Source organism: Dipodomys spectabilis, unplaced genomic scaffold (assembly GCF_019054845.1).
Source record: "Dipodomys spectabilis isolate Male_0828 unplaced genomic scaffold, ASM1905484v1 ptg000219l, whole genome shotgun sequence".
Lineage (NCBI taxonomy): Eukaryota > Metazoa > Chordata > Mammalia > Rodentia > Heteromyidae > Dipodomys > Dipodomys spectabilis.
In genome coordinates this window covers 2010139-2037495 of record NW_024870896.1, presented here as the reverse complement: position 1 = coordinate 2037495, position 27357 = coordinate 2010139, and the positions used below count along the sequence as shown (strand labels likewise).

General features: G+C 49.8%; 1 protein-coding gene across 3 annotated transcripts in view; it reads left to right on the top strand.

The window, feature by feature from the left end:
* Positions 1–26435, top strand: part of Paqr5 (progestin and adipoQ receptor family member 5) — a 34553-nt gene extending 8118 nt beyond the window's left edge. For 2 of the 3 annotated variants that reach the window (XM_042697496.1, XM_042697494.1), the window contains exons 2-8: positions 5287–5420; positions 15837–15964; positions 17225–17430; positions 18073–18199; positions 23778–23874; positions 24630–24771; positions 26095–26435. In XM_042697496.1, coding sequence (XP_042553430.1) covers positions 5370–5420; positions 15837–15964; positions 17225–17430; positions 18073–18199; positions 23778–23874; positions 24630–24771; positions 26095–26336 — 993 coding nt within the window. In that variant the 5' untranslated portion in view covers positions 5287–5369 and the 3' untranslated portion in view covers positions 26337–26435. Of the gene's footprint in view, positions 1–2626; positions 2676–5286; positions 5421–15836; positions 15965–17224; positions 17431–18072; positions 18200–23777; positions 23875–24629; positions 24772–26094 lie in introns of those variants that run through there. The other variant, XM_042697495.1, reaches the window with a different exon arrangement.
* The last annotated feature ends 922 nt before the right edge of the window (positions 26436–27357 follow it).

The window sequence follows — 27357 nt, the reverse complement described above, 5'->3', positions numbered from 1 at the left end:
TCAGGACCTTGTGCTTGAGATGTCTTTTCTGCCCCCCCCCCCCGGCACCCCCTGTGTCTGGGAGTGAGTGAAGCCCAGCCCTGCCATCTAGAGAGGCTTAGAGCACCAGCACAGGACCAGAGAGGGGAGGGGAGAGGAGGGCGAGGTGGAATTTACCAGTAGGGAGGTAGGGGGGGTGAGGGAGTGGTGGTGGTGGTGGTGGTATAAAAATCCTCCACCTTCCTCCGGTCTCACCCACTCAAGGTAGTGACTAGAATGAGCCCCTGGACCTTCAATTTGATGGCTTTTCCAGATGTGTGATAGGCTGCGGGATGTAGGCCTGGCTACCCTGAATGGGGGACCAGCAAGCAGGTTGGAGACATGCGCAGGAAGGTACAGACATGTACTTCCTTCTCAGAGAAGTTACAAGGAAGCCCCACGTTTGCACCTCCTGGTTGACAGGCACAGTGTCGGAGGATCCTCACTGCGCCTGCTTGCCCCTGTTGTTGTTTTGGAGCATGACCACAGCCACCTCGTACTCATTATGGACCTCCTCTTGTGTCGAGGAAGTAGATAGAAGCTGGGGAAAGCAATCACTGAATTGGTTGGCCTGCTTCTGGCTACTTATTGAAAAGCACTTTGGCCAACACTTGAGGGGCTGGGGATAGCTTTGTCAGTAAATACAAGCTGTAAAATGTAACAGTTTGATATGGCTAGTATTACTGCATGATTTGCTCAGCCCTGCAACCTGCTTTCTTTGACTGACAGCTATCCTGGATGCTGTTCTGCATTGGTTACTGCAGGTCTGTAACATTTTTACCAGCTCCACGGTGCAGAGTTGCATGGAGCAAAGTCACTTCCCCAGCTGGCTTGGATCCTTTCTTGCTTTTCTCTGCTGTGTGCTCTGTCCAGATGTGTAGTGCTTGCCTGCCTGTAAATATTTACAGCAGCCTCCTCTCCACCCCCCCAAAACCATTCAATTCCTTCACTGAGCTCTAATGTCATAGCAACCTGGCGCCAGCCAGTGGCTGGTCCTGAAAGGGCTTGAGAGAAATTATCCTTTTCTTGGCAGGTTTTGTTTTGGGGGTGGGTGGGGGAAAAGCAATACTGAGATTTGAACTCAGGGTCTTGTGCTTGCTCTGCCCTGCTCTGTACTGCTTTTCCCTTTCATCTGGCCGGCTCCCAAGCCCTGCCCACAACTTCTGCAACCAACTTCCACCTTCAGAAATGGAGGCCCAGCCTCCATCTCCTTCCCCCCCCCCCCCAACACACAATTCCTTCCATGCCAAACCCATAGGAAATTGAGGCTCTGGGTGAATCCCCACCATCACACCCAGTTTTGTTTTGCCCCATCTGTCCCTCATCCTGGGGTTCTCTGTCCTGTGTTTTTCTCTCTCAGGGGCTCTTTGGACTCTAAATAATCACCTCCCTGTGGCCCTCACGGCTATCTGAGGCCTTAACTTTCCTCCTGAGATGGAGTCTCATATATATTTTTTGTTATTGTTGTTGGTTGTGGGGCTTGAACTCAGGGCCTGGACTCTGTCCTTGAGCCTCTTTGAGCGTAAGGCTAGCGCTCTACCACTTGAACCACTGTATTACTTCTGGCTTACTGGCAGTTACTTGGAAATGAGTCTCACGGACTTTACTGCCTGGCCTGGCTTCAAACCTGAATTCTTAGATCTCAGCTTCCAGAGTAGCTAGGATTACAGATGTGAGCCATCGGTGCCTGACCACAGTCTCATATTTTTAAATTGCAAAACTCAACTGGACACTGCCTTGTTTTCCCGACTTCCAACACTAGAGCCATTTCCCAGCTCATGGGAAATAGTGGTCAGGACCCGGGGTGCTCTGAGCCTCTGGCTAGAACCACTTAGTTCTCTCTCCTGTCATCAGCCGGACAAACATCAGGCCTGGGGTGTCCAGCGGAAGTGACAGGGCCAGGGGAGGGGATTTGTAGCTTCTGATGGATTCATTAGGAGAAAGAACCAGAGATCTTAGCGTAGGCCAGAGTTGTTTATTTGCCCTATTTGTTTTCTTATTAGATTTTATTTAGAGAAGTTGTAGGTTTACAGAAAAGTTTTGCAAAACTTACAGAGAGCTCGAAACCCTCCCTCAGCACTCTGCCTCCAGTTCCTTCTGTGGTTACCATTTGGGGTTGGTGTCCTATCTTGTTAAAATTGAGGAGTGTTTGTTTGGTATTGGTCCTGGGACTTGAACTCAGGGCCTGGTTGTTGTCCCTTAGCTTTTTCACTCAAGGCTGGTGCTTTGCTACTTGAACAACACTTCCACATCTGGCTTTTTTGGCCTTTTGGTGATGAATTGGAGATAAGTCATCTGGACTTTCCTACTTAGGCTAGCTTTGAATCAGGATCCTCTGATCTCAGCCTCCTGAGTAACTAGGATGACCAGATTTGAGTTTCTTATGTCAAGTGTCATCTCACAGGAACCTAAACTGTAGCTCTCAAAATGACTACCCCTGAAGATGCATAGAATGAAGTCAATCTAGTGTGACCATTCCTGTCCACCAAGTGGCTGGCTATGGGCTGTGTTCCAGGCATAAAATGGGTGTGCGTGACTCACAAGGTACTTCTGAGGCAGGGCAGAGACCAGGGTCCAGAGAGCGTGGAGGAGCAGAGCCTGAAGCACTGATATGTGAGCCTGTGCAGCTCCAGGGTCCATGGAGGGAGAGCAAGCTGGTGAGTGTTCATCCTGGAGGAGGCAGAGTGTGGCGGGCCTGAAAGGCAGCAGAGACTGGATGGGAAGAGGACCTGAAGCTTGGGGTTAGGCCCAAAGCCTGGCCAGGATGAAGTGACACCAGGGAAAGGTTGTGGGTATCTGCGCTCTGCCTGGGTGGCCCACAGTGACTGCTGGGTGAGGAGATTCCCCAGGGAAGGGCCAGGCCACCAGCCTGTTGAGCCGGCTTCTCCATCTGCAGATACCAGGCCCTGCCCAGCGGGCTGGGCCAGGTTCCAAGGCTGGCAGCAGGAAGGAACTGACATAAAGGAGAATGCCCTGCATTCATGGATGGGCACACCTGATTAGGGAGCCTGCTGCTACCCCTGCTTTGCCCTGCCAGGACTCCTCAGGGTGCCCAGGCACCTGGGTGTGGTTTTTACTTTGGCTGGTGGTACTTGTACATAACACTGAGCATTGGATGCAAGCTGTGGCCAGTCTTCAGTGACATCTGTGTGCATGTACAAGTGTGCATGTGCACGTGCATGTGCATGTGTGTGCACGCACGCACACACACACACGCGCGCGTGCGCGCACACACACACACACACACACACACACACACACACACACACACACACACACACACACACATGAGGCCCATGCTTTCATCTCCATGGACCTCAGGTTAGGGACCCTCATCCTTGGAGCTACTGCAGCCCCTGGACCCTCTCCTGAATGGATTTTGTGTGGTCCCGGTGCTGTGCTGGTCTACATCATGCTATTACCTTGAGGCATGTGTGTAGCATTTAAGAGTTGATACTGTTCAATTTGGCCTCTCATAGAACTGCCCCAGCCCTAACCAATCATATATTAATGCCGAAGATGAAAAACTGGTATACTTACTCGGCCAGGCCAAGTTCATCCCTCTGGTCTGCAAACTGCCGTAAGTCCAAGTCTTGCCCTAAGTCCCTCCTGCCACACTTCTGCAGAGCCATCTCCAAGTTCAGCCTATCCAGGGTGCTTGTTAAGGTAAAAATGGATCAGGAGGGGCTTTGGGACAGCAGGCAGCCTTGGGCCCTTGAGTCCCTTAGCCATATGGTGCCAAAGCCAGTACAGGTGACCTGTGACATTTGGGGTGTGTGTGTGTGTGTGTGTGTGTGTGTGTGTGTGTGTGTGTGTGTGTGTGTGTGTGTGTGTGTGTGTGTGTGTGCTGGTACTGAGGATTAGACTCTGGTACTCAAGAATCTAAAGCTCTCACTTGGCTTTTTTCACTGAAGTCTGGTGCTCTACCACTTGAGCCACAGCTCTGCTTCTGGCTTTTTGGTGGCAAATGGAAGATAAAAGTCTCATAGATGTTCCTGCCTGGGCTGGCTTCTGCCATTATCAGGTCTCAGCTTCCTGAATAGCTAGGATGACAGGCATGAGCCACTAGTGCCAGGCCCTGTACATGTTTTCATATTTTTTTTTCCCACTGTGGCCAGTAAGCAGTAAGCCTTTGATCATAATACAGTCACGTAACAAGATCTACATAATAGGCAGAACCAATATCCCAAAGTGATGCTCACCTTGATGCCATGCCTCATTCTGGTTACATTGTGTTCTGTTGTTTCCCTGCGCTATTCTATTTTTAAACACTAGTCATGGCTCAGTGAATTAGCTTTGTGATGGTGAGACTGATTGTGAGAGGCAGTTTGGATAATACTAAGAAGAACCCTGGTCACGGTGCCAGGGCTGCCTGAAGGTGTTTGGAATTGTGCCGTGTCGGGCTTCTGACCCTGGCTGCAGCCAGACTGCCGGACATTTGGCCAAGGCATGGACTCCACTGCCCCAGCTCACTGCCTGTCTTTCTCTCCCTCTGGTGGACTCAGGCCTTGATCTGGCAGAGTGGGGCCGCTGGTCTTTCTGGTTCTGTGTCAGGGTGGTGTCCCAAGGTTGCCTAGCAACCCTGTTTAATGTTGGCTTTGCCAGGTCCTGGCTGAGTGACCTTGTACAAGTCCTTTTCTATCTGGAACATTCATCTACAAGATAGGAGGAAGGGAGGGAGAACTACTTTGTGCTGTTCAGTGTAGGAAGGTTTTCATAGCTGTTATAATTTTCTTAGTGAAAAGTTTGAAGAAAAGAAAAGTTTTGTATTAAAACAGCCATAAGCTGGGCACTGGTATTTCACCCTTGTCATCCTAGCTACTCCTGAGGCTGAGATCTAAAGATGGATTGACTGTTCAAAGCCAGCCAGGGCAGGAAAGTCTGGATTGGCTTTCAAGTTGCGACCCTCAGATCTCAGCCTCCTGAGTAGCGAGGATGACAAGTGTGAACCCCTGATGCCTGGCTTCAGTTCTCTTTTATAAGGGTGCTAACCTCACTCTTTCATGTCATGTAGGTTCCAGCAAAATACTTAGGGATTTTGAAGGAGAAAACATTGCAGTTAAAGCAATCACCATACTAGAATGACTAGCTCTTGCCAGTGCTCTTGGGGTGAAGGTCTGCCATATGGAACTTTCTATGGTGGGTTGAAAAGAAGCCCTATCTTCTGCCATCCTCTGTGGGCCCGTGTCTGAGGCTGAATAATGACTTACTGGATGCAGCTGGTGTTGGCAGAGGCTGACCTGATGTCTTCATGTTGACCTCTTCTAGGGAATCCAGGATGTCCAAGCCCTGAGGAGGCCTGGAGAGAGGCAGGGGCTGTCCCCCACCAGCCTGGCCCACCTGTTATCAAGATGCTGAGCCTGAAGCTCCCCAGGCTGTTTAGCATCGAGCAGGTGCCCCAGGTAGGTGCTTGGTTCCTTGTGGTGACTTCCAGGGTGTGTCCAGGGCTTGCTCTGTGCCATTGGGTGGGGTGGGGGAGGCTGTGGGCAGCCTGTTTGCTCTGCACAGGTCTTTTCTCCTTGTGCCCTCCCCTCCCCGATCTCCTTCTGGAAGCCTGTTTTGTTTCCTGTTTCATGAAGCCTGGAAAAGGAAGCGATCCTGGTACTTTTGAAGTCGCCCTTTCCTGTGACATCTGTCTTCTTTCCCAAGGCAAAAATCCTTAGCTGGATCACAGATTCAGACTGCCAAGAGGGGGCTGACAGCAGCTGGCTGGGCAGAGAGGTTTGTAGGGCCTCCTGTGGAATGTGGAAAGCAGGCCCTGTTCAGCCACCTCAACATGGCTTTGCTGGAAGCCTCACAGGAGGCCTCCTATTCCAGGTCAGGTGACAGGAAGGGCAGTCCCATGGGCTGGGAAGGTGGCTCAGTGGTAGAGCGCTTGCCTTGCATGCTCAAGGCCCTGGGTTCGATTCCTCAGCACCACATAAGCAAAAAGAAAAAAGCTGGAAGTGGCACTGTGGCTCAGGTGGTACAGTGCTAGCCTTGAGCTGAAGAGCTGAGGGACAGCGCCCAGGCCAAGAGTTCAGGCCCACTACCGGACCCCCCCCCCCAAAAAAAAAGGAAGGGCAGTCCCCTTCGATGCACTTCCAGGCCTTGGTAGCCATCCTGGGGTATGTGGGACCTACAGGAGACACCCTGGATATGTACTGTGATAAGCTGGGTACCCATTTCCTTGCAAAGAACAGATCCCTGGGTCCACAGCTTCCTATTTGCATCCTTCCTTTGGGCTGAGGTAGAGTTATGTTCTTGTGGTGAGAGGTCCCTGGGAGGTGACGACAGGACAGGAGAGAGCCCCTCCTCCTCAGCTCATTGCCACGCACTTACAATTCCCAACGAGCATCAGGAGTGAAGGTCAGAGCCAGGTGCTGGTGGCTCACTCCTGTAATCCTAGCAATTCAAGAGGCTGAGATCTGAGGATCATGGTTCCAAGTCAGGCAGAAAAGTCCACGAGACTATCATCTACAATTAACCACCAAAAAGCCAGAAGTGAAGGAGATATAGCTCAAGTGTAGAGTGCCAGCCTTGAGAAAGAAAGAAAGAAAAAAGCTAAGGTACAGTGCCTTGGCCCTGAGTTCATGAGTTCAAGCCCCCAGTACTGGCAGACACATGCACAAAAGGAATGGCAGTTAAAGAAGAGACATCTGCCAAGCCCTAGCCTCAGCCTGCAGTGAGGTTCTTGGAGAAAGTGGCCCAGGAGAAAAGGGGCACCACTTAGACTCAAGAGTAGGGATGAGACGAGGAAGGAGGCTGCCCCACCCCCAGTGTGGGCCAGGCTGGGATCTGAGCACATTGCTGGGGATGCAGCTCAGGAGAGAGAGATTCACACACATTAGTAGCTGCTTAGGGCCACTGTGGTGTGCAGTCACTGGGATTCTGAAGGTTGGGGCCAGCAGTACCTGCACAGGCTGTGGGCTGCCCTTGACTGTGTCTTCTCTGCTTGTGCTCATAAATGACAGGGCAGCAGTATCCTTCTTGGTGACAGGACACTAGCCCAAGGCAGAGGCCACATCAAAACAGCGCCTCTGCTGGCCCAGAGGGGAATTTCACCTGGTGATTTGCTGGGGGAGATACAGGGGCAGGGGGAAGAAGAGAGGTATTTTTGAATTAACTAGCTGCAAACAGAGAAAAGATTAAAGTGCACAATTTACTAGTAGTCTTGAGCATGTAGATGTGATACTTTCTGTCCTGAGCGCTGTGAGTGCTGATCCTTGGTTTGCGGATTGAGCTCAGACAAGATACTCTTGGCAAGCTGGGCGCAAGGGTGGTTCACACTTGTAATCCTAGCTACTCAGGAAGCTGAGATCTGAGGATCATAGTTCAAAGCCAGCCTGGGTAAGAAAGTCTGGAAGGGGGCTGGGAAAGTGGCTCAGTGGTAGAGCGCTTGCCTCGCATGGATGAGGCCCTGGGTTCAATTCCTCAGCACCACATAAACAGAAAAAGCTGGAAGTGGCACTGTGGCTCAAGTGGTAGGTCACTTGCCTTGAGCTAAAGAACTGAGAGACCCAGAGTTCAAGCCCATGACGGACTTAAAACAAAGGTCTGGAAGAAAACTAGAAGTAAAAAAAGTCTGGAAGAAAACTAGAAGTGGTGCTGTGGCTCAAAGTGGTAGAGTGCTAGCCTTGAGCAAAAATGCTCAGGGACAGTACCCAGGCCCTGAGTTCAAGCCCCATGACTGACAAAAAAAAAAAAAAAAAAGATTCTGCATCATGAATCCATTTGGCCTATATTCTTGCTTATACTCTCCTTACTTGCTTGTGTTGTTTTGCATTCTTCTTTCTTTTTTTTCTCTTTTTTACACTCTATTTTCCCCTTGCATTTGTTTTATAATTGCTGTGAGAGATGTATGCTATCTCTGAGAGTTTAGAGGTTATTTCAGTTTTTGTGACATGAACAGCTGTACCTTTAGATAAGGCTAATACGTTTACCCCTGGTCCCTTGGTGATAGTTTAAATATTTCACTTCACATTTCATAGCTGCCAACAGGGGTGGTGGGAAGTGGAGGCCTGGGCAGGTGGAAGTCCTGCCGTCTTCTGGCCACACCACATGGTACAGAGGGCCACCAAAGCTACCACACAATGGGAAGGGGAACAGCTGTGTTGGTTTGAGATCCTTAGAAACAGACTCAGCTCTAAAATTTTACATGCAGAAAGTTAACCCAGGTACCTTCTCAAACACAACATCTGTGAGGAAGTGAGGGGAACAAGCAGGGTAGATGGAGATGTTGGATGGCAGGAGGGCTGGACAGTGATTGTTCTTTCTGAGCAGTCCTGAATGAGAAAGGGGTCCAGGAAACACAAAACAAGCAAAGCTCTTGATTGTATCTAGCTACACTCAACAAAATGCCAAAGATAAGTGAATTTAATTACTGCAATCATATCTTGAGTGTTATGTGGATGGATAAAAGATATCAGGAAGAGTCATAGGGCAAAAACATACATAATTCATAATTTATCATGTTGATGATAAAGTTTATTTATTTATTTCTGGTTGGTCGTGGGGCTTGAACTCTGGGCTTGGGCGCTGTCCTCGTGCTCTTCAGCTCAAGGCGAGCGCTCTACTGCTTGAACCACAGCGGCACTTTGGGTTTTCTAGTGGTTTATTGAAGATAAGAGTCTCGCCATGCTGTTGTGTTGCTCAAGTTCTTAGACAGGAAATTAAGAAATTAATTCAATTAGAGGAAACTCTGGCTAAGTTTGTGGTCAGTCCTGTTGAGGTAGAACAGTAAGAATTACCGAAAGCATCATTAAATCCACACTTAGAACCAGAAAGGAATAAATAAATATAACAGACTTTACCAGCCAAGTTCAAATGCTATAATGAGGCTGCAACAAGCAAGGATAATTATATAACGCAAACGCAAAGAAAAAAACATTAAAAATGTTTATTTCATGTATCCCCATCTCATACAGTTGGCTATACGTTCTCAGGGTAAAATCTGAGTTACTACAGCAATTGATTATTTTGCTTAAGTAAAGATAGAGTCCATATGAGGTGAGGGGATTGAGATTTGAGGCCAACCTGGGCAGAAAAGTTAGCAAGCCATCTCAATCACTAAGCCAGGTGTAGCGGTAGACTTTTGCCCTCCCAGCTATACAGGAAGCATAGGTAGGAGAATGTTGTTTATCTATCCCTCAGAAAAAAGTAAAACCCCATCTGAAAAATAACCGCCTACCAGAAGGGTTGAGGCATAGCTAAAGCAGAGGGGCAGCACCTGCCTCGCTAGTGGAGGTAAGCCCTTGAGTGCACACCTCCAGAGCCACCTCCCTTGCACACAATATGCATCTTATAAAGAAAACGGAAAATGGCAGGATTTTTGCTAGTTGAATAATAAAAATTATAGTTCAATCTACAGTGAACTTCATGAAAAAAGTCTCTGCAGAAATATTGATGTCAGGATTATGCATACATAAATCCCTTTTTTGCCTCGGTTGGCTTTGAACCATGATCCTCAGATCTCAGTCTGTAGAGGAGCTAGGATTAAAGGTGTGAGCCACCAGCACCTGGCTGCCAACAACATCTTCTAACAATGAGATCAGTGTTGCTTGCTCCCTATTGGCAATGAGGTGTATCTCACTATCTTCTGCTTCACTGATTTTGTCTAGCCACTACGAACCTTGTCTGAACTGGACCCAAATTCTTAGCAGCTCTCCTTTGGCACTCACATTGGGTGACAAGGGTAATTTGATGTCAAGTGCAATGGGCATTTTTGCAAGATGTCTCATTTTAGGGAAGAGCTGAAGAGCAGGATGCATACTTTAGAATTATCTGAAAGAAAGCCATCAACTCTAGTTGGCCATCTATACACTGTGCTGCCACCCCGAGCACTAGATTGTTGTTTTTATGACATTTGCTTCTTTGCTTTTCCTGCTTTGCTAATCTGTTCATCTACTAAGGTTTATTCTTTCCTCTCTGTTCTTGTTTTATTTACTTTCTTTTTCAGAGAGTAGGATGCACTGAAGTGCATCTTTCAAAGTGCTGGTTTAGTAGTTATGAATCCTTTAGCTCTGGTTTATCATGGAATGCTCTTTTTAAAAAAATGTACTGTATTTTTATTACAGTGGTGATGTACAGAGGTGTCACATACATGAGTCAGGTGATAAGTGCATTTCCTTTCATGCAGGGCATCTGTTCCCTCATTCTCTCCCAGCCTCTCTCTCTCTCATCTCCACCCATGAGTTGTACAGTTCACTTTCATCAATGTCCAGTGAGCTCCACTGCTGCATTTTTTCAGCCTTAGAGTTCTGTGCTCTTACCTCAACCCTCCCAAAGATACATGTATGAATACACCCTATATAAGGTAAAGAATACAGAATCATCAGAAAAAGAAAAAAATTATAAAAAGGCTTTTGTTTCCATATCTTAGGAGTTTGTTTCAGTATGTGTATTATTTTATATTACTATGAAGAGGTGCTTAGGCTTTGCACCTTTGTGGTTCTCTCCTAAGACTATCCTCTTTTGGGCTCACTGTATGTGAGCATCTAGAATCCTGTGTAATTTGTCATGCCCCAGTGTGTTTTAGAGCTCACTTCCATATATCAGAACATGCACCATTTGTCTCTCTGCTCCTTGGCTTACCTTACTTAACATGATTTGTTCTAGTTCCATCCATTTCCCTGCAAATGACATTATCTTATTCTTTCTAATGGCTGTGTAAAATTCCATTGTATATAGGTACCACATTTTTTAGAGCTACTCATTTAGGCTATTTCTATATCTTGGCTATTGTAAGTAATTGGGCAATAAATGTGGATTTGCAGGTGTCCTTATCATATCCTAGTTCATGATATTCATCGTAGATGGCTAGGAGAATAGCCATGGGAAGATCTATGTTTAGTTTTTTGAGGAACCTCCGGACTGCTTTCCAGAGTGGTTATATTATGCGACGGACCAGCTCGGCCGGAGCACTGGGACCGACGGGACAGGGATCTCGGGATAGGTGGGCAAAGGAGTCGGCGAAGTGACAAACAGACACAGACTCAAAAGAGTTGCATCTGAGTGTATCTTTATTGAGGAGAGTTAACATTTTTATACAGTGTGTGATTGTGACATAGATTCTTTGTTTATTTAAGCACGTAATCAATTTTTTTAAAGGCAAAGCATTGGTGAATTACATGAAAATTAATGACTATCCCACCAACTGTTTAAGATAAGTGGTGCGAAACAAGTCTAGCATATTGTTTAATAGAATACGTCATCTATTCAGCCTTTTTTATGTTTAATAATTAACACACCTAAGACAGGGCTGTACTTACATTATACTCTTTTTAATTTTATTTTTATCCAACTAATTTCATCTTTATAAGCTCCTGTATAAGGAAATGGTTCTTGGTTGGTTTAGGAAATATGTTACTAACTTTATATTTTGTGTGAAAACACCATCTATTCCCTATAACGTAAGTTGGACTAAACTTAATCATAACTGTTGGGAGAATCTTTCTTTTTCTTATATAATCAAAGGTCTCTTCTTTTTTAGAACTCTCTAAACTACTAGGATAACTCTTTCTAACTTAGTTTAATTCATTGATTTTGTCTGTTGGACATATCTAGAAATTTTAAGTCTCTATATTTACTATGCGTGAGCTGTAAAACCGCTTGTGAAGTTGTAGGAGTTTTTGGAGGCAACGTCACATCAGATGATTGATTGAGGCATTGGCCACATTTAATCTTTGGCCTTAGTCTTTATTACTTAGAGAAGCCATCTCTATTGGACTGAAAAAATACAACATGCTCTGTTCGCGGATCAATAGAAAAATAGCCAAAATGAGAATAAAGGCAACGAATGTACAGCCAAGAAGAATATAGTAAGAATAAAGATAGAGGCTATAAAGGTGCAGCCAAGTGTATGGGAAGCCTTGAACCAACACCCCCTTCCTGGGGGCATGCTTCCTTGAAGCTCTTTGTCCAACACAATCTCTCACGCAGACTCCGCAGGTGGCGGCGTGACACCCACTGGTCACAGAAAGATGTCCACTCAGCTGGAAATACCAGGAACCACTGGAAGTGCAGAAACTTAAGCGTTTGACCTTGTTTCTCTGGCCAGAGACTATTCATTGAACTTGCAGTCCCTTATTCTGTTGTCGATGTCAAATCAGAAGCCATCTATCCACCACAGGCAGCTTTATGGAAGTGCTCTGCCCACCTGCGCTGGCCTCTCTTTGCTGAACCCAGCTAAGGACTCCTTGCAGACACATCTTCATGGCTGCTTTGCCTGCTGTGATCTCTGCTCCTTTCCAAACGCTTGCTTCGGCAGCTTCTTCTCCATTGTGCCTCTCGGACTGGGTTCCAATGGTGGTTGGATACTGAGCTGCTTGTTAGAGGAGGAAACAAGAGTTGTATACAATGGCAGGCCTGAACTGGCCTGGAGGCAGGACAAACGCTCTCCCAGGTGGGACTTGTCAGGGCACAGGGCAGGCATCCTGCCACTGGGCCCTGGGTCACTGTGGTGAGCAGCAGTCACACTGGAACTTCTCTTTCTCAGAGAACAACGGGTTAAGTCTGACCAGATTGTCTTTTTTAGGGAATCCAGTTCTCTACCAACTCCTGGGGGATGCCTGGGGATTGAGTCTATGCCAGACTCCACTCCTGTCCAGAACCTTTCATTCCAAAAGTTTCAACCAAGTGTATGTGGTGTGGCAATATTAGTTTACATTCCCACCAGCAGTGCAGTAGGGTTTCTTTTCCTCCACATCCCCACCAGCATTTGTTGTTTGAGTTCAAAATGTTGGTCAATATAACTGGGGTGAGATGGAATCTCAGCATTGTTTCGATTTGCATTATGGAATGCTTTTATTTTTCCCTCAATTACAGAAGGGTAGCGTCAGTGAGTATAGTGATCTAGCTTGGTAATCATCTTTCAGGACTTGAATTATATCCTTCCATGCCCTCCTTGCATTTAGTGTAGAAATCTGCTGTTACTTTAATGGATCTGCCATTGTAAGTTACGTGTCTCTCCTCTTTTGCAGTTCTCAATATTGTTTCTTTATTTGGTGTAATTAATGTTTTAGCTGTAATATGTCTGGAGTGTTTGGAGTTCTGTAAGTGCCTGCCACACAGATAACTCTCTCAAGGTTGTGGAATTTTTCCTACTATTATTTTATTGAATAGGTTTTCTAAACCTTTAGCTGATATTTCTTCTCCTTCTATATCCACAATTGTAAGGTTTGATCTCGTGGTAACATCTAAGAGGCCTTGTAGATTCCCTTCATATCTTTTAAGTGTCTTCTTTTTTTTTTTTTTTTTGAATTGTGGTTGAATTCTGCCCTCAAAGTTTTCTATTGTTTGTCTAACAAAAGATCAAATATTTAGGGGTTTAAAGGAAAGCTAAAAAGACAGTGGTATAGCGATGTGGTACAGCCCTTGCCTAGAATGCACGAGATCGTATGCTCATCCTCGATGCAAAAGAAAAAAAGATATGGGCTGGGAATGTGACTTAGTGATAGAGTGTTTGCCTAGCATGCGTGAAGCCCTTGGTTCAATTCCTCGGTACAACGTAAACAGAAAAGTCTGGAAGTGGTAGAGTGCTAGCCTTAAGCAAAAAACTCAGGGAGAGCACCCAGGCCCTGAGTTAAAACCCCCGGGATTGGCGAATAAAAAAGATAATTATTTTGAATATTATTATTCTGCCTCTCTGCACCTCCACCTTTCCCTGTGCAGACATCGGCGGACTGGATGAGGACCCACCTCTAATGTCCGCTCTTGAACTCAGTTGCCTCTTGGGAGATCTAAATCCAGGTGCAGTTGCATTCTGAGGTACGTTTGTAGGGTCAGGGCTTCAGTGTATGAATTTGAGGAGGAAGAAGCTGAGGCTTGGAGAAGCCCATGAGACACCACAACCCAGGACATGAGCCATTCTATCACTCCAGAGACTCCTTGGCAGCTGCGAGGAACAGCAACATGAGCAGATGCATCCTGGCTCTGCGCTTGGCTTTCACCTTCACTTCTGCTGCTAGCGACTTAGCTAAGTGGCCTGACCTCCGCAGGACTCAGATCCCTTTTTTGCAAAGTATAGATAATGGACGCCTCTTCTTTACAGCGTGATGCTCAGGATTCAGTGGGATTTGGACACTAATAGTACCTGCAGTCTCCCTGTCCCCCTTCTTACCTTCCCCTGCAGCTGCTGTCAAATTCTGCTGCTTACCACCGGGCAGAAATACTCTATTATTTTCCCCGGATGACTTTTAGTTTAATAGCCAGCAAAACCAAAGAGTTTCAACTGCTGTGGTGGAATTCCAGGCATCAACCAGCAGGTGCGCAGGAGCTTTGCTCTGCCAGGCAGCCTGTCACAGGCTGGGCCTGTGGTGGGCACGGAAGACGGAGCCTGGCTGATGATCCCTTCTACCCAGAGTGCCGGCTTTCTTGCTGCTTAATGATAGGCTGCCCCAGATTTGATTTCCTCTCACTCCAAACTGCCCAGCCTGCTACCAGGAGTGCAAAGTGGGGTCTACAAATCAACCCCACTGTGCAAATAAGCAGGTACCTGCTAACATTGGGGCACCTAGAGCTGAATTCTGGTTTCCCAGTGCTCGGGAGATGGTTGCCATTTGCCTTTGGGGTTTGAGCTGGGTGTAGAATACAAAACTGTTTTCATGTGTGTCATTGTCGGGTGAGATGTGACTCTTGTTTGTGCAAGGTAATTTGTGCCGAAAACGTGGCTGTGACTGGCGGGGCAGGAGGAATAGACTTCATCTCCTTTTGCTCTGCTCGGAGCTTCTTAGACAGAGCAGACTAGATCTAAGTACTGGCAATTTGGGTTCATAAACAGAGGTTTTGTAAAATGAAGGTTTATGTTGGGGGAAAGGCACCGGGCCATCTTTGTTACTGTTTTGTCTAGTCTGTATGCGTGTGCACACGTGCGGGTGGGCACACATGTGCCAATCTTGGGCACTGTCCCTCAGCTTTTGTGCTCAAGGCTAGCACTATACCACTTGAACCACAGCTCCACTTCCAGGCTTGATTTTTTGGTTTTTGGTGGGTTTTTTTTGTGATTAATTGGAGATAAGAGTCTCACAAACTTTTCTGTCTGGGCTGGCTTTGAACCCCGATCCTCAGATCTCAGTCTGCTGAGTAGCAGGATTACAGCTGTGAGCACCAGTGCCTGGCTTCTTTTATCCACACAGGCAGTGTGAGGTGCCACACAGCACACCAGTGAACCAGCACATAGGCTGCTTCTGCACAATGAAGACAGAAACAGCCCCAAATGCCACCATCATGGTACAACCATGGCAGGAGCGGAGTTTCCACCCCATTTTTCTTCACCTTGTGTCTTACCTGAGCAATCCAATTTTCTTGCTGGGAGTGTTTTGGGGTAGACTGGCAGAGTAGGCTGCCAGGGTGGAGAGGTCAGAGGTCACCGCCCTAGCTGGGACCAGTCTCCTGCTGCCTCAGTCCAAGCTGACAGCATCATGGGTCCGTGTCATCAAAGGCCTTTGTGAAGCATCTTGTGCATATACCTGGCCCCCGGGGCCTTCTTCTGCAGAGCTCGCCCCCTCTCCCACAGCCCCTGACATCTGGGGCTCACTGGCTCAGACAGACAACATCTATGTTATACAACCGCAAAGGCATCTGAACACCGGGCTGTGGGCCCCAGGCAGAGGGGGCAACATTCATGCCGGGAGTGAATGATCTGGGAATGCCAAGGCAGGCTGGGTTCCCTCCTCTGGCTGGCTGGAGACAGACTGCTCGGAGGACAGCAAGCTACAAAAGCTCCTCGAAGGGAAGAAGAGAGGTGAGGTGGGGTGGGGGTGGGAGGCTCCATCGTTCCCCAGACCTCCGGCCACCTGCGGCTAACCCAGGCCCCCCCCCCCCCGGGCATCTCCTTGTAGGTGTTTCATGAGCAGGGCATTCTCTTCGGCTACCGACACCCGCAGAGTTCTGCCACTGCCTGCATCCTCAGCCTCTTCCAAATGAACAATGAGACGCTCAACATCTGGACTCACTTGCTGCCCTTCTGGTAACCTCCTGCCCCACCCACCTCACCAGTCCCTCCCTCCCTCCTACCCCCAGATGAGGGTGGGGGAGGGAGCCCTGTGGCTCTGCACTGGATTGGGGGGGTGTCCCTGCATGGGTGCTTGTGAGCATCCTGTAGAAGGGGAGTGGTTGGGTCTGCCGGGGAATAAGCTTTAGGCATGGATTGAGGTAGGGTTGCCAAAGGTCTCTGGATTTTCATGGCTTGCTCTGGGTTGACAGCCTGCTCTGTCCCTTCCCCTTTGAGGCATGGCAGGCCTTTAGAGGCCCTGGCGACAAAGCCACCAGATCACTCCACCTCTCTTCCTGCATCATCCACCCAGTGGAAGAGACAAAAGCTAGGGGGTGGAGTGGGGTAATCCTTTTAGGGAAGCTCAACAAGTCCAGGGGCTATCGCCTGGGCAGGCTGGCATTGAAGTTCTGCTCAAGAAGGCCACTGGCTGTGTTAAATTTTGTTTACATAAAAAGTCTGCTTGCGGGGCTTAGTAGTAGAGTGCTTGCCTATATGCATGAAGCCCTGGGTTCAATTCCTCAGTACCACAGACACAGAAAAAGCCGCGAGTGGTGCTGTGATGCAAGTAGCAGAATGCTAGCCTTGAGTGCAGAGAGGCTCAGGGACAGAGCCCAGGCTCTGCATTCAAGGCCCACGACTGCCTAGTATGGCAGTACATACCTGTAATCCCAGCACTAGGGAAGCTGAGGCGGGAGAACTGAGAGTTGAGAGACAGCTTGGACAATATGGCTACATCTTGTACAAATAGTTTAAGCTGTGGGGTCCAGTGATGTCCTCCAGCCTTTGGAGGGATCTTTGGTGAGAAAAGGAGCAGTTCGTAGAACCGAGGAGCAGCGAGGGCCGGACCCCATATACATGGGGGTCATAGGTTGGAAGATCTGAGACAGAACTGGAGAAGCTCTGACTGCTCCAGGCTCTACTTCTGAGGAGGCCGTGAGCGTCTCCATCCTCGGAGGGAAGCTAGGGGAGACTGGGCGAGCACTGGAAAGATGCATTAGGAGAGACGCCAGCATGGTGGCTCGGGAGGGGACTGGATTAGATGAACCTAAAGGCTCTGCCCCACGCTGCCTGCCCACTCCCAGCTCACTGCCGCTCGGGTCAGACCAGGCTCCTCATGCCATCTTGGCATGTGGCATTTTTACCATCCTGAGAACTGGGGATTGACGATCACCGCAGTGGAGTGGAGGTGATGGGCAGGAGTCTGGGGAGGCTGAGGCCCACACTGGGTTCCAGGTTCTTCATGTGGAGGTTTGTGACCATGCTGTGGATGACAGACATCCAGAATGACAGCTACTCGTGGCCCGTGCTCGTGTACATGTGCACCAGCTGCGTGTACCCGCTGGCATCCAGCTGCGCCCACACCTTCAGCTCCATGTCCAAGAACGCCCGGCACATCTGCTACTTCCTAGACTACGGTGCTGTCAACCTTTTCAGCCTGGGTAGGTGGATCCTGAGCAGCCCTGGGACCTGCCTTGTGTCTTGCCCACTGGCCCTCGGTCAGTGCACTAGAGGCTTTGCTGGGTTTGCAGAAGAGTCATGAGGACCCCCTGGGCCCTGTGGGGACCTCATCCTCCATGACACCAGGGCCCATGTCCAGCTTCCTCAGGGCCCTGTCAAGAGCTTGTCTATTATGGGCTGGCAGAGTCAGCAGGCCTGGGCTGTGGGCACTATGTGCCAATTTCTATGGTGTAAATGCTCCTTTGGGGCCGCCTTCCAGTTCCCAGCATGAGGTCACAGGGTGCAGAGGTGGGCAGGGGTGTGCCACGATGTAGTAGTTGCACGGAAGTCTTAAGACTGCTGTCGTGATTTGGTTCATCGCAAGGTCATGAAGGGTTCATTTGTAACCGTGGCTGGGTTTAATGTAGGTTTACAAGAACTCTGAAACTTTTCACAGTCAACTCTTACAGGCCAGGACGGGATAAACTTGCACTTGGGTCTGGCCCATCCCACCTGGTAGAACAGGGTGGGGGTCCCAGACAACCCACTCAAGAGTTGAGGCACCAGCTTGGGGACAGTCTTTCCCGGGGTCTCTGCGGTGCCTGGGCCCAGCTCTGTTCCTGAAGCCAGTCTTCCTCTCCCAGGCTCAGCCATTGCATACTCGGCCTACACGTTCCCAGACGGGCTGGTCCGCACCACCTTCCATGAGTACTACGTGGCCTTGGCTGTGCTGAACACCATCCTGAGCACCGGCCTTTCCTGCTACTCCAGGTACTGGGGTGTTGAGCTTGGGCAGGACGGGAGGAAGGTGAGCCAGGCTTGGGACCCTATGGGAGGTCTGCAGAAGAGGCAAGCTCGGTGTAAAGCTTCCTGGGAGCCTGGGACTCAGTTTCCCCTACTGATAGATACCATGGGTGTCATCTGTTCAACCACGTACCACCTTCTGCTTGGAAAAAATCCCACATTTGGTCAAATGCTCTGAAATTCTTCTTTTTCAGTAGTCCTGGGGTTTGAACTCAGGGCCTTACACTTCCTAGGCTGGCACTCTACCACAGAGGCATGCCTCTCTCCCTGTTTGTTTCTTCACTGGTTATTGTAAATAACCACACATGCACCTAGACTATGATCCACCTATTTTAGGCTTTCCTGGGACCACAGGTTCATAATCACCACCTCCAGCCTCCCTCCATGGAGTCAGAAACTCGGAGATTTTTCTGCCCAGGATGGTCTGGCACCAGGATCCTCCCGATCTTGGTCTCTTACACAACTTGGAATAGCAGGAAAATGCCACTGTGCCCAGCTACGCGTTAAGAAAGAGCCTTGAGAACTTTTCTGCCTGGGCTGACCTTGAACCACAATCCTCCTGTTCTCAGTCTTCCAAGTAGCTAGGATTACAGGTGAAGGCCATTGGTCCTCAGCCTTAATTCCTTTTGAGTAAAAGTGTCCTGAACTTTGGCCTGGACAAGTCAACTTTCTGGCTCTATCTAGCCCCATCCCTCGCCTTCCTGGAACTTGAACTTGGGTCTTGACATTGACCTCTGAGAAGGGGAACAAGGGCAGTATGCCTGGCACACGCGTGGCAGGGTTGTGATGTGTAGGCAGAGCTGTTGCCAGTAAATAAGATGTGCTCTTCCGAGTGCTTGGTGGGTATATTCAGATGTCTGCCTCCACCCCAAGGTCAATGAGTTGAGTCACTGTCTCAGCTTCCTACTGTTCATCCTTCCACTCAGGAAAACGTGGGGCATGGGTGATAGGTTTTGTGGGACTGAGGAGCAGTTGGGAAGTTTCACAAACCTGACAAACTGGTTTTGGGGAGGAGAGTGAACCTTAAACAGCTCTGGGAATGCTGGCCCCAACCTGCCTATATCCACCCAGAGGAAACAGAAGAGGGGAGAGGAGGAAAGGTTTACATGAGAGTAGATTCCAGACCTAGGTGGCACAATGCTGGAGTTTGTGAAGCTTTGTCCTCAGCCTCACGAGGACCAGATACTACTCTGTCCGTTTGGCAACCCAGGACCACGAGGCCCTGGTGTCTGGAAATGAGGCTTAGGGAGCTGATGACTGGTGAAGGAGCAGAGGCATTAATGGGTGTGGAAGAAACATCTTGGAAGGCAAAGTCTTGGATGTTTGCTACTTTCTGTTAAGTCCTGTGAATCACGTGTAAGCCATCAGGGTTGCTGGAGGCCTCCCTGATTGGGCAGGGATGGAAAGTATTCTGGGTTTGGCATGCCTGGTGCATTTTGACAAATTTGTTTGACAGCTGGGCCAGGAATCTCCTGCATGTCTACATTTGGGGGCTCCCCTACCTTGACAATCAAAGAGGTTATTTCTGTTTATATGTAGAGCACCCCTGTGGCTGTTTCGTCCATCCATCCATCCATCCATCCATCCATCCATCATCCATCTACCCACCTCCACCCATCAATTATCCATCTATCAACTACCTGGTCCATCCAACCATCCATTAATCATCCATCCATTTACCTCCATCCATCCATCAATCATCCATCCACCATCCATCCACCCATCCATCCATCCATCCATCCACCTACCTTCACCCACCCATCCATCCATCCGTCCATCCATCATCTACCTCTGTCTGTCCATCAGTCATCCATCTGTCAATCATCCATCATCTATCTAATCATCCACTCACCCCTTATCCATCCATCCATTATCACCCATCATCGACCTCCATCCATTTACCCATTCATCATCCATCCCTATCTACTTCCATCCATCAGTTATCCATCCATCTATCAATCCATGCACCAAAATTATCTATGAATTACCTATCTACCCACTCACTCCGTCCATCATCCATCCATCCATACACACACACACACACACACAACATTCCTCACAGGTCTACCAGGCTCCAGGTACCAAATGAAGGGTGGGAATTAAAAGAGAGAATTGCTACCCTGGCCCTCAGATTCCGGAGCCCTTTCCTTGAGGATGTGGCAGGACATAAGTGGAAGCAGGTGATGCCAATGCAGAACAGCTCCTGCTTAGACTCACAGGGACCTGGGAAGTGGTCTCAGGAGAAGATAGAGAGATGTAGGCATCCACTGGAGTGGCCTCTTGGGTGGAGTGAGCAGTCTGGACAAGGGTGACCATGCCTGTACATGAGATGCTCTCAAGAAGCCAGGAGCTGCTAGAAAACGTGGAAGGCAGCAGGAGAGCAGCCCAAGGGTTGACTGGGGCGTTGGAGTATCCTGTAGTCCTCTGAGTACCACCCTTTGCTCATGAAAAACAGTAACCTCCCTCTCCTCATCCTCACCACTAGAAGAGAATTCCCTGGGCTTGACTTCTGCCCTGTCCATGCTCCACACTGAGGAAGAGGTTGTCCCATGATGTGACGAGAGGGGAGTCCAGAAGAGCTCATATCCTCTCTTGTGTGGTGGGTGACCGTGGCCTTGGCCTCTTTGAGTCTGTTGTCCTGAAGCCCAGCAAGGCATCCTCGCTCCCTTAGCCATGTTACTTGTGCCATGCTGTCTACACATTGCCTGTCAGCATGTGCCATCTGTCTGGCACCTGGGTTGCTGAGTGAAATATCCTGGCCATCATTGCTGTCAGGAGAAAGATTGACCTTCATCCAGGTAGAGAGTGGACTTCCTGAGAGAGTCATGTCAGAGGGCGAAAAGGGTCCCAGCTGGCACAGCGTGGGCTGGGGGCTGACACTGGAAGAGAGGCTCAGTGATGTGATTCCTAAATACTGGATTTGGGGGAGCCTGAGCCACCAGGGCCTTGGGCTGGCATGTGGAAATACAAGTTCACTGCCCCACACAATCACAAAACAACACACACAAGTACATTCGTGCGTGCACATGCATACACACACATGCACCTGCACTCACATACAGAGGCACACCTGTGCACTTCTAGTAAGAATTCCCTTTCCAAGTGGCCTGTCGTTTCTGTCAATAGATCCAGAACCCCCTTTCTAATCTGTCCAGCTTGTTGCAGATTTACCGAAGTCACTCGCTGTTAAGGGGGCGTCTCTGCAAGTCCAGCTTTCCTCACCCTGGTTTTGGCAGAGAGGTCCTAGCGTCCCTGTCACCTTGCTGGGCCTTTACACATAGCCCAGCCTGTTGCTCCGCCCTGGCCCCTGGCTCCTGGACTCTCTGGCTGTGGCGACACCTTGTGGTGGGATGCTGAAGTGGGTCCTCCTGGTTGTGGCAGCCTCCTTAATGTCTCTTCTGCCTTTTTTGCCTCTGTTGGCTGTTTTGCCTCTGTTGCTGTCTCTCTCCTGTTCTGCTTTTCTCTCCTTTCCTCCCCCATGTAGACTCGGCTTTGCAGCTGGGAAGGCTGGTCTCTTTTCCCCTGGGGAAGCACTTTTTCAGGCTGGGCGACATGTTGTGTGCATTGCAGAAAGCCTGTGCTTTGGAAGATGGCCCTCGCTGGCCAGAGCCAGGTCTCTTCGTGTACAAGCAGCCACCAGGACAGCACATATAAGAGTGAGCTTCTGTCCCTGGAAATGGCAGGTGGTGTCTGTGCATGGGGGCTGCTGCAGGTGGCTGCATCCATCAACTAGACCAGGAGAGTGGAGGCAGAGAACCATCCCTTCCTGCTCCTACCTAGCTGTGAGGTGCGAATGGGCTGCTCCCCATGTACTGTCTTCAAAGCTGTCCTATTAGCTGGGCTTCAACCAGTGTCAAACTCGTGGGCCTTGTGTCATCAAAGCCACCACATGGCAAGGAAGGACAGCCACTGGGCTTCACAGCTGAGGATGCTGAAGTGACTTATCCAGGCCTATTGGGTATGAGGGGAAAGGCAGAGGCGGGATCCAAACACATGTTTTCCTCCCTGTAAAATCCAGAACCACACTGCCTTGCCTGTGTCTGGCTGGATGGCTTAATCAAGGCTGTGGGAGGGACGGGTGGAGGACCTGCAACTCCTCCCTTGAGCTTTGCTCTGCCTGTACCCACACCCTGTCCGTTTGTCCTGACAGATGGAGAGGGAAGCAGCAGCAGCTGTGTTCACCCCAGAGCCCATAGCAGCCCCACTTCCACAGCGGCCTCCTCTTTACAGCAGCTTCTGTTCCCCAGCTGCCTCCCGTTCTGGTTACCAGGTCTTCCCACAGGCTGGCTTTCCCTGGTGACTGGGCAAAGCACCCTAGGTTGGATACTGGCCCTCAGACCTATGTCTGGGCTGTGTTTGGGGGTCTTTGAACCTGACCAGACCTGACATCTGCCCTTCAGGAAGTTCTCCATCTGTCCAGATGTGAGTCTTGGCCAGCTCCCTTGCTGAGAGTTGTAGACCAAGGCAGGTGCACAGTTAGGTGCTTGTCCCAGTGACTTGAACAGCCTGGCCAGGACAGGACCCTGAGCTGGAGCAGCAGATGGGGTTTGCAGGAGAGAGGGCTGGCTTGGGCCAGATGTGGTGGTACAAGGCTGTAATCCCAGCACTTAGGAAGTAGAGGCAGGGAGATCTTAAAGTTGAAGCCAGCATGGAGTACATAGTGAGACCAGTCAGGAAGCAAAGAAGGAAGGAAAGAGAGTACAGCCTGCCTCAAGCTGGGCCTCTGGCGTGCTGAGGGTGGAGCCAGCCCTGGTACTGCACCACTGATGTGGGTGCTGTCCCTGACACATGGGGTAGCATCGCATCTGGCAGTTCCACTAGGTGTGTGAGGCCTTCCTTGAGCCTGGACCTCCATTCAGAACTATAGCATCTTTGTAGGGCGTCTCCTGGTCCATCTGTGTCCTCCTGGTGTTCACTTTGCCATTCATGCTACTTGGCTCCCATGCCCTCAGCTGCTGCCCCCCTCTAGCCCCAGCGGGGTACCACAATGCCCTGTGCTGAAGTCCCTGCCTCTCTTTGCCAGGCTTCTCAGTGCTGGCTTCCTGTGCCTCTGAGTGGGAGGTAGATGGGGAAGTGAGAGGAAAGGCCCCAGCTTTCCTTGTTTCCCCAGCTGGCATCTCTGTGTGGACATGATGGTTAGTTGGTCCCCATCTCTGGGGAGTATGCTCCCTGGGGTCTCTGCTCCCCCCACCCCCCTGTTCCCATGGTTACTGTATCTCAAAAGCTCCTTGCAAGGGCTCAGGCACTTGGTCCTTGCAATTTCTGCCCAGCATCCCCCTGAATTGGTCTGGGCAATGTTTCTTCTCCTGGCGCCAGGACCTGGTTCTCCAGGCATCAAGAGTCTGGCCATTTCCCCAGGGCAGGGGAGTGGAAGAGGCAGGCTGGGCAGGCTGCTGGCCATGGGAGATTGTGGGAAAGTGCTGGTCCTCTGTTGTTCCCAGTGTGTGCATGTACACGGATGTGTATATGTGTATATGTGCATGTGCATGTGCATGCACATATAACTTCCTGCAACTCGCCTCACTTCTGTTTCTCTCCCTTACAGGTTCCTTGAGATCCAGAAGCCCCGGCTCTGCAAGCTACTTCGCATCCTGGCCTTTGCATTTCCCTATACCTGGGACTCCCTCCCCATCCTCTACCGGGTAAGGACAAGGACAGGGCTTGGAGGATGGTGCTGGGCACATAGGGGAAGGGCCCAGGTGCTGCCTGATGGCACCAGCAGGGTGGTTCGAGACAGGGTGGACTCAGAGGCCCTGGAAGGGAGAATGCTCAGCGGGCTGGGCAGGGTGGGCAGCATGGGGCTCCATGGTATGTCCTGGAGACAGATCCCTAGTGCACACTGCTCATCATTGGGCCAGGACAGTCACACCCCCCCCCCCCCACACACACACAGGGCTGTGAGAACTGCCTGGGGTGACAAGGCCACATTGTGTAGCATCAATCATCACCAACCCACCTGTCGCACTGAAGAAGATGTGAAGGAAAGTCATGATAGGTGGGGGCCTGTGCCAGTGGCTCACACCTGTAATCCTAGCTACACAGGAGGTTGAGATCTGAGATCTGAGAGCTGTGTGTGTGTGTGTGTGGGTGGGTGTATACCAGTACTGGGGCTTGAACTCAGGGCTTAGGTACTGTCCCTTAGTGTTTTCGCTCAAGGCTGGTGCTCTACCACTTAAAACACAGCTCTACTTCTGGCTTTTTGCTGGTTAATTGGAGATGAGTCTCACAGGTTTTCCTGCCTGGCTCTGAGCAACCTCCCACTCCAGGCTTCAGACCTGTGGTAGAGTTTGTATCCATGTACCGTGCTGGGGGTGGGGGTATGCGTGCTGAGAAAGGAGGGGCTTGGTGAAGCCTGCCCTTTTCTCAACACCTCTGTTTCCTTCCCCACACTCCACAGCTCTTCCTGTTCCCGGGGGAGAGTGCCCAGAATGAAGCTGTCTTGTACCACCAGAAGCACATGCTCATGACTCTCCTGGCCTCTTTCTTCTATTCTGCACACCTGCCAGAGCGCCTGGCCCCAGGTCGCTTTGACTACATTGGTGAGGCGGGGTGGTAGGGTGTGTGTGGGTGGTTCCTGGTGGGGGAGGGGCTGGCTGGTGGCTGGTGGTGGCAGGGTGGCCAGGAAGAGCAGGCAGAGGCTCTCCTGAGCACTTCTCTCCTGGCATGTGAGGACAGGGTATGTTGGCAGAGGCCAGGAGGTACTCCTAGTGCACCTAGGGGAGGAGGGAGAGCCAGGGGAAGAGAGAGCCAGAGGGGGAGCCAGTGGGCCATGCACTCTGGAGCACTCTGATGCGCTCCCTAGGTTATAACCCCAATCATTGTTATTTAAAGGCCATCTTCTTGGTCACATTCTGACAAATTGGGACTAGGACTTCAGCAAGCATGGCTCTGTGACTCTGGCCTGGAATCCTTGCTCCTTAGGAGGTTGAGAATGGGAAGACCATGGTTCAAGGCCAGCAGGGGCAGCAAAGTCAGAGAATCCCTTCCACCCTAAACTCAAGTCATGGGCCTATGATCTTAGCACTTACAGGAAGCCTAAAGCAGGGGGAGGGAATCACTGCTAAAGTGTATACCTGGGCAGGAAGCAAGACCCTCACTCAAAATAGCCAGTGAAAAAGCAGGACTAGAGGCATAGCTCTGTGGTAGAGTACCTGTTTAGCAAGCACAAGGCACTGAGTTCAAACTCCTGTATTACAAAGAATATAGGAATTTTGCAGAGATATAGTATGGCCCATAATGTGGGAGGCTTCTTTATCCTACATCTGGTTATCACCCAATATGATCTCTCGGCCTGGGACCTTGGGCTTTTCTCACAGCCACAAAACCCTCACGTCCCTGCTTGCTCCCAACCCCTCTGTGGACGAAGAGTGAGCTGGGTCCAACATGTTACGTGATAGAATGAACATGTCACGTGACACATTGAACATGTCAGTGTAGATAGAATAGTCAAGAGTCATGTAATATCTGAAAACGAATACTTTGAGTGTTAAGTGTAATGTAAATGTTTAGTAACTAGATACATTTCATTGCTTGTTTAAGAAAATTGGCAGTTTGTTAAATGAGTCTCTTCCCTCTCTGGCTTTGCCTGTTCTGAGCATTTTGTGTATTTGAGCTGTACTGGGGCTTGAACTCATGATCTTCGCTAAGCTTCCCCCCCCCCCCCCCCGCCCTCGCTCAAGCCTGGCACACCTTCCAGTTCTAGCTCTTTCTTTTTTTTTCTGGTTAATTGGAGATGAGTCTGGGCTAGTTTTGAACCATGATGCTTAGATCTCAGCCTCTTGAGTAGCTAGGATTACAGGCGTGTGCTCGGTCCCTTGCTTCTTGGTTGGTGACCTCCAAGGCCTTCTCTGTCTTTGACGCAGGGCACAGTCACCAGCTGTTTCACGTGTGTGCAATCCTGGCCACACACATGCAGATGGAAGCCATCCTGCTGGACAAGAACCTAAGGAAGGAGTGGCTCCTGGCTTCCTCCAGGCCTCTCTCCTTCCCACAGATAGCTGGAGCTCTGCTTCTGTGTGTCATCTTCTGCCTCAGCAACATAATTTATTTCTCAGCTGCTCTGTATCGGAATCCCGAGCCAGAATTACATACAAAAGAAACATGATTCAGCCGTATGCTGTCTATGGCATGCACCACAGTGAACTGGCAACACCCCAGCCACCAAAAACTGTGCCTTACAATGGCAAAAATGTGGTCCTTGTGATTGATGCCTTGGTAGTTGTTTTTTTCCAGTTGTGGGGCTTTAACTCTGGCCCTGGATGCTGTCCCTGAGCTTGTCAGCTCAAGGCAAGCGCTCTACTACTTGAGCCAGAGCGCCACTTCAGGTTTTCTGGTGGTTAATTGGAGATAAGAGTCTCACGGACTTACCTGCCTGGGCTGGCTTTGAATTGCCATCCTCAGATCTCAGCCTCCTGAGAAGCTAGGATTACAGGTATGAGCCACCAGCACCTGGCCGCCTTGGTAGTTTTGAAGTGGGTTCGTGCTAAGCAGGTGTTTAGGGGGAGAGATTTCTCTAGGTGTGCACTGATTCTGTAAATGTGATTTTAAAGGGGAACTGGGCTCAGGTTGTCTTGGACAGACAGATGATTACTATTTCAATAAGGGTTAAATTGATCTGAAACAGTTTAAGGGTGCTGCCCTTGGGGTTTTTTTTTTTTGTTTTTTTTGGGGTCCGGTAGTGGGGCCTGAACTCTGGGTCTGGGCGCTGTCCCTCAGCTCTTCAGCTCAAGGCTAGCGCTCTACCACTTGAGCCACAGCGCCACTTCCGGCTTTTTTCTTTTTGCTTATGTGGTGCTGAGGAATCGAACCCAGGGCCTCGAGCATGCAAGGCAAGCGCTCTACCACTGTGCCCTTGGGGGTTTTATACCACTCTTTAGAAGTAGAAATGGATGGCTGGGAATGTGGCTTAGTGGTAGAGTGCTTGCCTAGTATGCATGAAGCCCTGGCTTTGATTCCTCAGCACCAGATAAACAGAAAAGGCCAGAAGTGGTGCTATGGCTCAAGTGGTAGAATGCTAGCCTTGAGCAAAAAGAAGCTCAGGGACAGTGCCCAAGCCCTGAGTTCAACCCCCAGGACTGACCAAAAAAAAAAAAAAAAAAAAAGACGGGGCTGGGAAGGTGGCTCAG